The following is a 12,209-nucleotide window of genomic DNA, read 5'->3' on the forward strand; positions in this document are numbered from 1 at the left end:
CACCGGAGAGAAAAGGCCAACCCCGGCGAGCCAGGATGCAGCCCCGCGCCGCTTTTCCTTGTTGGCACGTGCCCGGCGGGCGCCCCCCAGCCCCAGCTGCGAGGGACCCCCTGCGCCCCCCGGTATCTCCCCTGCCTCGCCTGCCGCCCCCACTTCCCCGCGGCTAACCGACCTGGCTCCACTTCCTCGGGTCTCCCCGGCTGGTTGCCCATCTCGTCCGGCTCGCTAAGGCCCCCTCGGCCGCTTCATGGGACCAGGTGGGCGGGGAGGGCGGCGGCGGCGGCGGCAGCTCTCCCCTGCGAGCGCCGGCAGAAAGGCAGCGGCTCGCTCGGGCTCGGCGGAGGCATTGTGCGCCGGGCCAGCCGGCCCGCCCTCGCTCGCTCGCTCTCTTGCGCGCGCGCCGCTCCAAGACCCGGAGGCCGCTGCTGGCCGGGGCACCGCGGCGGATCGCTCCCGGCAGCGGCAGCGAGCCAAGAGCCGCCGAGGTGACTCACGGCCGGGGATGGGAGGCCACGCAGCGGCGGCAGGAGAGCATTGCAAGCCGAGGAGGGGGAGGGGGAGGGGGAGGGAGGCGAGGGCGCCTCCGAGAGCGAAGGGAGCGCAGCGCGTAAAAGCGCACCAAAGGCTGCAGCGGCGTGGCCAGAGCGCATTTGGAGAAGGAGGGGCTCTGCCCCGAGGAGCTTGCAGTCTCGCCCCAAATTTGAACAATGCAGTTGGAAGGGACCCCGAGGGCCATCTAGTCCGACCCCCCGCCATGCAGGAATAAAGCAGCTGTCCCTTACGGGCATCGAACCTGCAACCTTGGCGTTAACAGCACCACAATTTAACCAGCTGAGCTATCCAGCTGATGGCTATTCCTAGAGTTTATAGGAAACATCATTATTTATTGTTTCCATCATCATCGCCATAGCAGGGGGCGCAATGGGTCAGTGCATGCAGCTGTTAGCCAGAAAGTTGGTGGTTGAATCCCACACAGGGATGGTTGTGGGCAGAATGATGACCCACATGGGTCCCTTCCAACTCTTTGATACTAGTCACCTAATAAACCATCATTCCCCAGGCAATCCGCCACCAAAAAGCAAGATTTCAGTCCTCTTGGCTCTTGTTGTTGTTTAGTCGTTTAGTCGTGTCCGACTCTTCGTGACCCCATGGTCCAGAGCACGCCAGGCACTTCTGTCTTCCACTGCCTCCCGCAGTTTGGTCAGACTCATGTTTGTAGCTTCGAAGACGCTATCCAACCATCATGTCCTCTGTCATCCCCTTCTCCTTGTGCCCTCCATCTTTCCCACCATCAGGGTCTTTCCCAGGGAGTCTTCTCTTCTCATGAGGTGGCCAAAGTCTTGGAGCCTCAGCTTCATGATCTGTCCTTCCAGTGAGCACTCATTGCTGATTTCCTTAAGAATGGATAGGTTTGATTTTCTTGCAGTCCATGGGACTCTCAAGAGTCTCCTCCAGCACCAGAATTCAAAAGCATCAATTCTTCGGCGATCAGCCTTCTTTATGGTCCAGCTCTCACTTCCATACATCACTACTGGGAAAACCATAGCTTTTACTATATGGACCTTTGTTGGCAAGGTGATGTCTCTACTTTTTAAGATGCTGTCTAGGTTTGTCATTGCCCTCTTGGCTCTAAATAAGGTTAAATGGGAGCATATTCCGAGACAGTGCCCAGCTCAGCGTAACTTTTGCAGTTATTTTCCATAATTTCAGGCAGGGCCTTTCTGGAGATACTAGGGACTGAACCTGCGATGTTCTGCCTGCAAAGCAGCTGCTCTGCAACAGAGTGCTGGTCCCTATCCTAAACTATTTGGATGTCAAACAAGAATACCTAAACAGAGCCTCCAGGTCCAGTAGCAGTGTACCTCTGAACACCAGGTGCCTGGGAGCAGCAGCTCAGGGAAAAGAGCTGTGGCTTCTGTGCCTCGCTTGTGGGATTTCCCAGAGATACCTGGTGGGTCTCTATCATAGGTGAACCAGATGCTGGCCAAGGCAGCCTCGAAAGCCAGAAATGTAAGCCATGGGGAAATTCCACTCTCTGCTCCCCACGGCCTGCAAATCATGGCTAGAAAATGAAACATGGCTAGAAAATGAAAACTGCTCTTTTCATTCCTAGTTTATGCCCCCAAATGGAGTGTGTCTTGGGGGGGGGGACAACACCCCTCTGTGTGCCCTGCCTGCATCTCAGGAAGGGAGAACGAGGAGGCCATCTGGCTGATCCTAAAGACCCAGGTCCCTCTTCTTCCTCCTCCTCGACCTGCTTTGATGTGAGGGATTGCAGAGAAACAGAGCCTGTTGATCCCTGATGGATGGTGGGGCAGGAGCGGGTAAGGCCTCCCTCCTAAAAAAAGCGAGGGGGTCTGACAAGGCCTGGCCTTCAAAGGGGATCTCAGTTCTTGCCTGGGGCCTAATTGGAGCCTGTTCACATTTTACAGGGGGATTGAAATGCTAATTAAATTGGATGCCAATGGATCCAGGTTTTGCTGCTGGCATTTCATTAAGATATCTGCTTTGCGTTTTCGAAAGTGGCTTACCTGCCTGCCTGCCTGTTCTCTATAGGTTTCTGAGGAGGTGGGGGTCCCTGTCCAGAGTGCCATTCTGAAACATGACTTTGGCGCGACTTCCTCCAATATTTAGTGGGACAGATCCAAATTCACAAACGACACTGTCCATTTTAAGCTCTCATCATTTTTTGGTTTCTACAAATTCCTGGGCAATGCCAGGCACACACAGACAGACAGAAGGGTTATGTTATGAAAGAGTGATGGAAAGACAGACCAACACCAAGACTTCTCTCTTTTTGGGGGTGCAATTTGATGCCATTCACATTTAAAGGCACACCTACCACATTTGCACTTTCTGAAAGGATACACAAACCGAAACAAATTTGCACTTCTCCAAATTTTGCAGTGCAGTTTTCCAGCCAAATAATGTGTAGAAAAGTGCCTATATGAGTGGAACAACAACTACTACCCACCATTCACCAGCAGGTCACAGGGCAGGTTTGCAGTTTAAAATTCTGAATTAAAAACAGTTAAAACAGTTGCGGGAACAGGGAGAGCCCTGCAAACATGCATCTCGGGTGTCCCAAAATAACGTAAAAAAAATATATAAATGTATTATACAGTATTAGGGGAAACTGCTTTCCAAAAAAAAGTGCACATGGAGAGAAATTGACACTAGAACCTTGATTAATCTCCATGAGGACATTTTTTTTGAAATCGCACACTTGATGTGGGAATATGGAGAACGAGGAACAGGGAGAAGTCATAACCGAGCATATTCATCCACCTCCTGCTCTTGATCAACTGCGAAAGGCTGAAAGCAAGAGTTATTTTATTTCCTTTTAAAACAAAATAAAAAAATTCCTTCCAGTAGCACCTTAAAGACCAACTGAGTTAGTTCTAGGTATGAGCTTTCGTGTGCATGCACACTTCTTCAGATACACAGATACACACTTTCCTTTTAAGTTATTGCTGGTGTGTGTGTGTGTGTGGTGCAGGAAACGGCAAGGTTGAATCCTCCCTGGGGCACCAGCCTTGCCTGCGTCTGAAGGAGAGTGACCTTGACGGCTGCATTCTGATCCCGGTGTCCCAGACTGTAAATAATCCTCCAGTTTGGGAGGGGGGGCAAAAGAATCCTGGGTGGAATTAAGGCTGCTGCCTCCCCCCCCCCCAGCTCTGCTAACTGGGAGCCCCCTCCTCAACTTGCTCTGGGGTCTCAAGCACTGGAAAGCAACAGCATCTCTAAAAAGGAAATTGTTTAGAGTGCTGTGCCAGGGCCTGGGAGATGAGGACTCAGCCAGGAAGCTCTCGCTCACCTTGGGCTGCCTCTCAGCCTGACCTACCTCACAGGGTTGTTGTGGGGATAAAATGGAGAGGGTTTGAATGCCGCCTCGAGCTCCTTGGACAAATGGCAGGATAAAAATGCAATTTGTGTTTTTCAAGAATATATAATGAATAGGAATATTTGAAAATTTTATCAGCAGTAGTCATCATCATCATTTATTACCGTAAATTTCTATACTGCCCTTCATCTGTAGCTCTCGGGGCGGTTCACAGCATAATTATATCACACCCCTTCCTCCAAGGAGCTCAGGGTGTTTGGCAAAGACTCTTCGTATCTTCTTAGGCTCTTAATGGGAAACCTACAAGTGGAACAACTATCCACAAAAGCGTCACTCCCTCCAGCCATGGAGGCAGAGCAAAGATACTGTGGCTGGCAGCCATCGATATATATACTTCTGTTGATGGAGCCTAGAATAGCATTAGCTTTTTTTGCTGCTGCATCACACTGTTAACATGAGTCAACAGAGGATGCAGCAGTAAAAAAAAGCTAATTCCATTCTAGGCTGCATCCACAGAAGCCTAATGTCCAGACCAAGGGAATTCATAAAAAGGTTAAGGTAAAGGACCCCTGACAGTTACGTCCAGTCGCAGATGACTCTGGGGTTTCGGCGCTCGTCTCGCTTTACAGGCCGAGGGAGCTGACGTTTGTCCGCAGACAGTTTTTCAGGGTCATGTGGCCAGCATGACTTGAGCCGCTTCTGGCGAAACCAGAGCAGAGCATGGAAACGCCATTTACCTTCCCGCCAGAGTGGTACCTATTTATCTACTTGAATTTGACATGCTTTCAAACTGCTAGGTTGGCAGGAGCAGGGACCGAGCAATGGGAGCTCACCCTGTCGTGGGAATTCGAATCGCTGACCTTCCGATCGGCAAGCCCAAGAGGCTCAGTGGTTTAGAGCACAGCGCCACCCGCGTCCCTAGGGAAGTCATAGTCCCACTCTATTCTGCCTTGGCCATCTGTGTCCAGTTCTGGGTGCCACAATTTAAGGATGTTGACAAGCTGGAACGTGTGCAGAACCGGAGGGCAACCAAGATGACCAAGGGTCTGGAAACCAAGCCTTATGAGGAACGGTTGAGGGAACTGGATATGTTTACCCTTGAAAAGCGGAAATTGAGAGAAGATACAATAGCCATCTTCAAATAACTGAAGGGCTGTGACAGGGAAGATGGAGCAAGATTCCTGCATTGCAGGGGGTTGAAGTGAATGACCATTGGGGTCCCTTCCACCTCTATGACTATGACTCCTCCTGCATGAATTTGTCCAATACTCTTTTAAAAGCATCAAAGGAAAAGCCAGGCATAGATAATAAATAAATACATAAACCAGTCAGCCAGGTTTGCAGAGGAGGCAGGGCTTTGGTGGCCCACCTGGTCCGACTGCGGGGCACCCCTGATCTGAGACTTGCGGCTCTTGGGACAATGGGCAGCGGTGCTGAACTGGGGTTTTTTGGAAGCGGCAGCATGTTTTCCCGCCCCACTCCAAGGGCTGTTTCACCCTCACTTCCCTTTGCAAAAAAACCCACAAAAAAACACATTTCAGCAAACATCTGAGGGAGCTGCAAGCTAACTGAGCGGTCAGGTCTTAAAACTGCTTAACAAGCGCGCCAGTAAAAAAACACACAACACTCACAAAACCTTGCACATATTTCGAAGTTAAGCTTTGAAGCTTCGGCATAAAATATTTACACCACATCAGAGGGTGGTTCAAAGAGTCTCCCCCACATTAAAATAAATAAATAAGGATTTCAAATCGAGTTATTGGATAGGTTTATGCAGCAATAGTACAGGATGCTAAAATTAAAACATGGCATTTTTTTAAAGGGTTGTTTACTAAATATTGCAGTCATGCTAAATTGGATGAGGGTTGCTTTCACACAACCTCCAGCAGCCTCTGCTGAAGTTTGGACTACAATGCCCATGAGTCTGAATCATCTGGAGAGGGCACCAGGTTGCAGAAGACTGGTTTAGGTCATCAGAGAAAGGAATCGGGTTTGCTGGAAAACCCAGCATTGCTAGTGTGATCTCAGGCCTCACCTTGAGGCAAGTAACGGAAATACGGCTACCCAAGATCGCCTGTTCCTATTGGGCAGGCAGTACGGCATCTCCGGATTGGCCAGTCCTGGTATAAAGACAAGGATGCTGACTTCCCTGACTTTTGCTCACTCGGAAGGCCCTGAGAGTTCCCCGCAAAGGTGCTACTGAGCCCGGATTCCACTGGGGCCCTGTTGGCATGACAGAAAGAAAGTACGGAGATGCCCATTTATGCCAAGCAGTATTAAAACAGCAACACCACTCCGTCTCTCGCCCTGCAAACATACAGGGAGGTGGTTTGTTTATTCTGCCAAGGCTGCTTTGCCAGAAAGCCTGTTTGTTTGCTGCCAGAGCCTTGGCCCTAGCAGGCTAGTCAGCCAGCCTCCTAGGGAACAGGCACCGGCTCCTCAGACACAAACGCTGGGTTATTGGGTGAGACATGTCTGGATTGCAAGACCAGCGCCCAAAGCTTTCTAGGAGACAGCACAGAACCCCCCCCCCAATGCACACACTCACATGCTTGAAATGTGAAGTTTGTGGCAAGGCACCACAGAGCCTAGGGCTTGCTGATCAGAAGGTCGGCGGTTCAAATCCCCGCGACGGGGTGAGCTCCCATTGTTTGGTCCCAGCTCCTGCCCACCTAGCAGTTCGAAAGCATGTCAAAGTGCAAGTAGATAAATAGGTACCACTCCAGTGGGAAGGTAAATGGCGTTTCTGTGCGCTGCTCTGGCTCGCCAGAAGCGGCTTAGTCATGCTGGCCACATGACCCGAAGCTGTCTGGGGAAAAACGCCAGCCACCTTGCCTTATAGAGCAAGATGAGCGCGCAACCCCAGAGTCGTCCGCAACTGGAACTAATGGTCAGGGGTACCTTTACCTTTACCTTTACCTTACCCGCTCCTAAGCCATACCGTTATGATGCACATTTCTCTCTCTCTCTCTCTCTCTCTCTCGACCATTTGTTGGAAGATTCAGAACAGAGAAAGGGAGCCCTTCTTCCCCCAGCACATAGTTCAACTGTGGAACTCACTCCCACAGGAGACCGCGGCAGCAGGGAGTACCAAAGTGCAGGTGCTGCCGCACTAAAAAGAACAATTCCTTACAAATGCACAATGGTTGTTATGCCGCAGCTGCGCTGGTGCCAGTTCCGCAGAGCAAAGCGGTCGACTGGGCACATATGGGGTACATGTGTAAGGAGATCTTGCAGGTCACTGTGGAATTAAAGCTTTCGCAAACTGGAGCCTGCTTCATCAGATGTGCGAAGGGTTGCCCTCAGCTGATGACCTTCCATGGCCATCCGAGAGCAGCAACCACGAATCGCAATGGTGTTTGACAGACTGATCTCAATTCCGGGCGCGGGACAAATGAGCGGGCAATTTTTGCTCCCATTTCTATCAGATTCTCCGAGAATTCTTACCTAATAATAATAATTTTTTATTTATACCCCGCCCTCCCCAGCCAAGGCCGGGCTCAGGGCGGCTTACAAACAATAATAAAAACAAGAAGAATGATTACAACTTAAAAACAAAAACAAAATACAGCATTAAAATAATGAAACATTAAAATATTAAAATGTAGCCTCATCGCAGGAGGAGAAGGAAAAGAAAAAGAGAGAGAGAGAGGGAGAGGGAGGGAGGGAGGGAATCAAATTGGCTCAAAGCCAAAGGCCAGGCGGAACAACTCTGTCTTACAGGCCCTGCGGAAAGAAATCAGATCCTGCAGGGCCCTGGTCTCATGAGGCAGAGCGTTCCACCAGGCCGGAGCCAGAGTTGAAAAGGCCCTGGCTCTGGTTGAAGCCAATCTAACTTCCTTTGGGCCCGGGACCACTAGGGTGTTGCTATTTATGGACCTTGAGGCTCTCCGTGGGGCATACCGGGAGAGGCAGTCCCGTAGGTACGAGGGTCCTAGGCCGTGAAGGGCTTTAAAGGTCAAAAGCAGCACCTTAAATCTGACCCTGTACTCCACCGGGAGCCAGTGCAGCTTGAAAAGCACTGGGTGAATATGCTCCCATGGCAGAGACCCCGTTAGGAGCCTCGCTGCAGCATTCTGTACCCTCTGGACAACCTAAGACAACATTTGCAGTAAGGTTTTCACCTACAGTATTTGGGCTGACCGCTGGCGCCCTCCAGTGGTTAGACTGCATAAATAATGCGGGGGTGGGGAGAACAGGAAATCCTGATAGCAGAGCCCCATTGAAGACAAGCAAAAAATAAACTCCAAACGTCAATTCCTGCCGTCCTTCCCCGCTGACCAGTCTCCAGTGATAGGAAGTTCTAGGGTAGTTGTTCCACAACTTTTTTGGGGCACTGCCCACCCTTGTTTCTAGAAACTCACCCCCAGCGTCCCCTAGCCTATAGAAAGCATTATTCAGAGTTTGCACGACCCACTTGAGATAATAAAACAGTAAAATTCAAAACAGAAACAACTGATTGCACATTTATTCAAAATCCAATTAGAATTGAATTAATTCAACAAAACTGACAAACCTGATCCAGCGATACCAGCTTTTTCAAAGCCTGGTAGTCATTTTTACCTCCTGAGACAGTTAACGGGTGTGTTTTTTTGGTGGAGGGAGGGAAGGGGTTAAGACATCCACTTACTTGTACATATGTATCTAACACATCATATGCCAGGCAAACACTCAAAAGGCTGCTGGTGTTCAAAGCAGCATTAACCAGTCTCCCCCCACCAAAACAACAGGGCACCCACACCCACAAAGCACCTTTAAGTCAGCTGCAAAAACTCAGAATAAATTCTCCTTTCAACAGCTACCTTAGGGCCATGGGCCTTACACTGAGGCCACATTCACACCATGCATTTAAAGTGCCACTTTAAAACAATCATGGTTCCCCCCCAAAGAATCCTGGGAGTTGTAGTTGGTTCCGGGTGCGGAGAGTTGTTTGGAGACCTCCCCACTTCCCTTACCACACAGCTACAATTCCCAGAGTTCCCTGGGAAGAGGGACTGGAGATGAAACTACTCTGGGAATTGTACCTCTGCGATGGGGAAACAGGGAGTCTCTGAACAGCTCTCCTCAGCCTTAATGAACTACAACTCCCAAGATTCTTTGGGGGAAGCCATGACCGATTAAAGTGGTATCGTAGCTCTTTAAACGTATGGCTTGTGTGTGGTCTTGGCGCCGGTGTGACTTCCCCCAACGAAACTTGGGAGCTGTAGTTTGTTAAGGGGAACCCTGACTCCCCAGACGAGTTTCAACTGTCAGTCCTCCTTCACTGGGAATTATAGTTCCAGGAGGTACTTGCTGGCAGCATTCTGCCCCGCCCAGCCTTGGATCCCCCACATTCTCCCCATTAAATTCTCCCCCAGATGAGCTTATCACTGCGATGAAAAGCGAGTCGCAAGAGGGTCGCTTTAGCTTTCTGGCTGGAGACCCCACGCCCAGCTTTCATCACCCCTTCCCCTACCTGAGACGGGCCGCAGTCGGTTCTCAGCAAGCTCGGAAATGGCCCCCGTGGTGATGGTCTTCTTCAGCCGGGAGCCTCCTGAGGCTGCCATGACGCCTGGCTTTGTGAGCATGTCTTCGCTGCTGGCTCTCTTCAGCTGCAAGAGAGGAGAGGGTCAGATCGCTTTGGAGCCGAGATGGGAGGAAGACGCATCAGCTTAGATTTCCCACCCGCCCACCCCTGCAGGGCCTTCTTAGCTGTGGCCACCAGGCAGGGCTGGATTAGTGGTCCAGGGCCCAGTGGCACGGCTGGATCAAGGCCTTTAGAGACCCATCCTTTGGCTGGGTGGGGGAGCCATGCCTGTTTAAAGTGATATCAAAGTGCTGTAAATGGAGAGCGCAGATGCAGACCCTCCAAGTGCCTCTATTTTCCAGGGACAGTCCTGGATTTACAGAAGCCGTCCCGGTTTCAGATTTGATCCAGGAATGTCCCACTTTTCCTTAAGACTTCCCTATTTTCATTTGAGGAATGTTGGACAGTATGGAGCCATGCGACCCCTGAGTCAAGGAGATAAGTAACTTCGAAACCTTTAGAAGACATCTGAAAGCAGCCCTGTATGGGGAAGTTTTAAAAAAATGTTTAATGTTTTATTATGTTTTTATATATGTTGGAAGCTGCCCAGAGTGGAAGGCCTACCCAGTCAGATGGGCAGGGTACAATAATAATAATAGTAATAATAATAATAATAATAATAATAATAATAATAATAATAATAATAATAATAATCAGTGCTTTTTTTCTATGGGTACCCCTAAACATTTTGTGAATCTTTGCGCTTTTGTCCATTTACTGTATTTATTTCCCCCCCAATTTGAACTATAAAATGGTGATTTTCTTGAGTCAAAATGTGAGTACCCCTAAACATTTTTTTAGAAAAAAGCACTGATAATAATAATAGTAATTATAATAATAATACAGTGGTGCCTCGCAAGACGAAATTAATTCGTTCCGCGAGTCTCTTCATCTAGCGGTTTTTCGTCTTGCGAAGCACGGCCATTAGCGGCTTAGCGGATTAGCGCTATTAGCGGCTTAGAGGCTATTAGCGGCTTAGAAAAAGGAAAAAAAGGGGGGGGGGACTCGCAAGAACTTGCAAGACGTTTTCGTCTTGCGAAGCAAGCCCAAAGGGAAATTCGTCTTGCGAAGCACCTCAAAAACGGAAAACTCTTTCGTCTAGCGAGTTTTTCGTCTTGCGAGGTATTCGTCTTGCGGGGCACCACTGTAATAGAATAGGATGTCCCTATTTTCCTTGGAGAAATATTAGAGGGTGTGTGGCATTGATTTAGCAACCCTTTTCTTCTCCACTCATCCACTCATAGCCATCAAGGACTTGACCTCATTTGCCCCCATGACGGGGACACCTGGAAAACTTCAATCCCACCTGACAGACCACATGGCTCTCTCTTTGAAGCAGGAGATTTAAGCATCTCTTTTCAAAGAAAAGAAATAAAATGAAATAATAATAATAATAATGAACCAAGGCTCGCTCCTCCAGAGAATGATTTCACCAAACAGCCAGAGACGCAGGAGGGGAAATTTAAAAAAACAGGCTCTTGAGTTCTGTGGCTGCTGCAGCGACAGCATCAAACCACTCCTTCCCTCCCCATTCCAGGCCATCGCCCTCCTTTCATCTCTTGGGCCAACTCACAAAAATGTGGGGTTTGCAGGCACAGCTGGAAGACAGCCGCCTCTCTGGTAGCCAAGCCACTGACTGGCTGAAGGAAGAGAGACATCTGAAGGGCTTGACGTCTTTGGCAAGGCTTCTCCCGCAGCTCAGAGCTGGCTTGCCTTTTTTGTGGGGTGGTGGGAGGGAGAAGAAAAGGGAGCTGACTTCCTGACCTTTACGCTTCTGGAACCAGTCTCCCCGCAAAGCTCTGATGTCCCGTAACAACCTCCCTCTTTTGTTTCCAAGGAGCTTTGGTCGACCGAAGCTCCACGATTTGACGCTTCCTGCTGCCAGCACGGGATTTACGGCCGAGCGGAGGGTTTAGCAAGTGTCTAGACCTCAAGACTGGAGCGGACGACCAGCCCGAAACCCACCTTGCTGAGCCGGGAGTCAAAGGCGAGGGAGGTGGATGACTTGGAGGTCTTCATGCCGATGGGGGCGGAGGGCAGAGGTTTCCCTCGTTCTGTCCCATGGCACCCCTGCTTGGAGAGGGCCGTGCTCCACGGCCTAGTGGCCCCCTTCATCTTCCTTCCAGGTGGGGAGTCAGTCTGCAAAAAAGGAAGAGGGAATGAGGAAAGGGAGGCAGGGGGAAGCTCCTGCTAGTGGTACCAGTGTTGATTTGTTTTTGTTTGTTTTTAGTTCTTTTAATTGGAAATTTTATTTACAACATAAACCCCCCACCCCCCAATACAGAAACCCACCCTCGTTAAACGTGAACATAACATACAATAAGCATATCATACAACAATACAAACAACCAAATAAAAGACTTCCTTTATCCTGTATCTAGCCTCCTTATTTACTTCTTATAAGCTGTTTCCTTTATGAATAATTATAAAGATTTTTCTAATTATAACTTAAATATCCACAAAGTCTCCTGCAGACATTAATCGAAACAAGTCCAGGTATGTATTTTAGGGCACTGTTTTGTGACGTATTCCCTGCATTTTCCCCATGCTTTTTGAAGCTATTGTCTAGTGTGATCTCTAACTGCCTCTGTTAATCCAGCCAATTCAATATACTCTAACAGTTTGTCTTGCTATTCCTTTTTTGTTGGCACAGTTTCTTTTTTCCAGTTTTTAGCAGTTAGGATCCTTGCCGCTCCTGTGGCATAGAGGAATATTTTCAGTTCCAGTGCAGATTTGGAACAGCTTTACACATACTAATTTAGATGCTTAGGGGTATTGATTGCTGCATTGCAGGGGGTT

The 12,209-nt window shown here is 49.3% G+C and overlaps 1 protein-coding gene across 4 annotated transcripts in view; it reads right to left on the reverse strand.

Moving 5' to 3' along the window:
* Positions 1–12,209, reverse strand: part of SPECC1 (sperm antigen with calponin homology and coiled-coil domains 1) — a 108,910-nt gene that overhangs the window by 75,195 nt on the left and 21,506 nt on the right. For 3 of the 4 annotated variants that reach the window (XM_081844079.1, XM_081844078.1, XM_081844077.1), the window contains 2 exons: positions 11,376–11,549; positions 9,300–9,435 (listed from right to left, as the gene is read on the reverse strand). In XM_081844079.1, coding sequence (XP_081700205.1) covers positions 9,300–9,435; positions 11,376–11,525 — 286 coding nt within the window. In that variant the 5' untranslated portion in view covers positions 11,526–11,549. Of the gene's footprint in view, positions 1–172; positions 379–9,299; positions 9,436–11,375; positions 11,550–12,209 lie in introns of those variants that run through there. The other variant, XM_081844080.1, reaches the window with a different exon arrangement.

The sequence above is a fragment of the Podarcis erhardii genome (assembly GCF_964252035.2).
Source record: "Podarcis erhardii genome assembly, chromosome: 16".
In the NCBI taxonomy this organism is placed as follows: domain Eukaryota; kingdom Metazoa; phylum Chordata; class Lepidosauria; order Squamata; family Lacertidae; genus Podarcis; species Podarcis erhardii.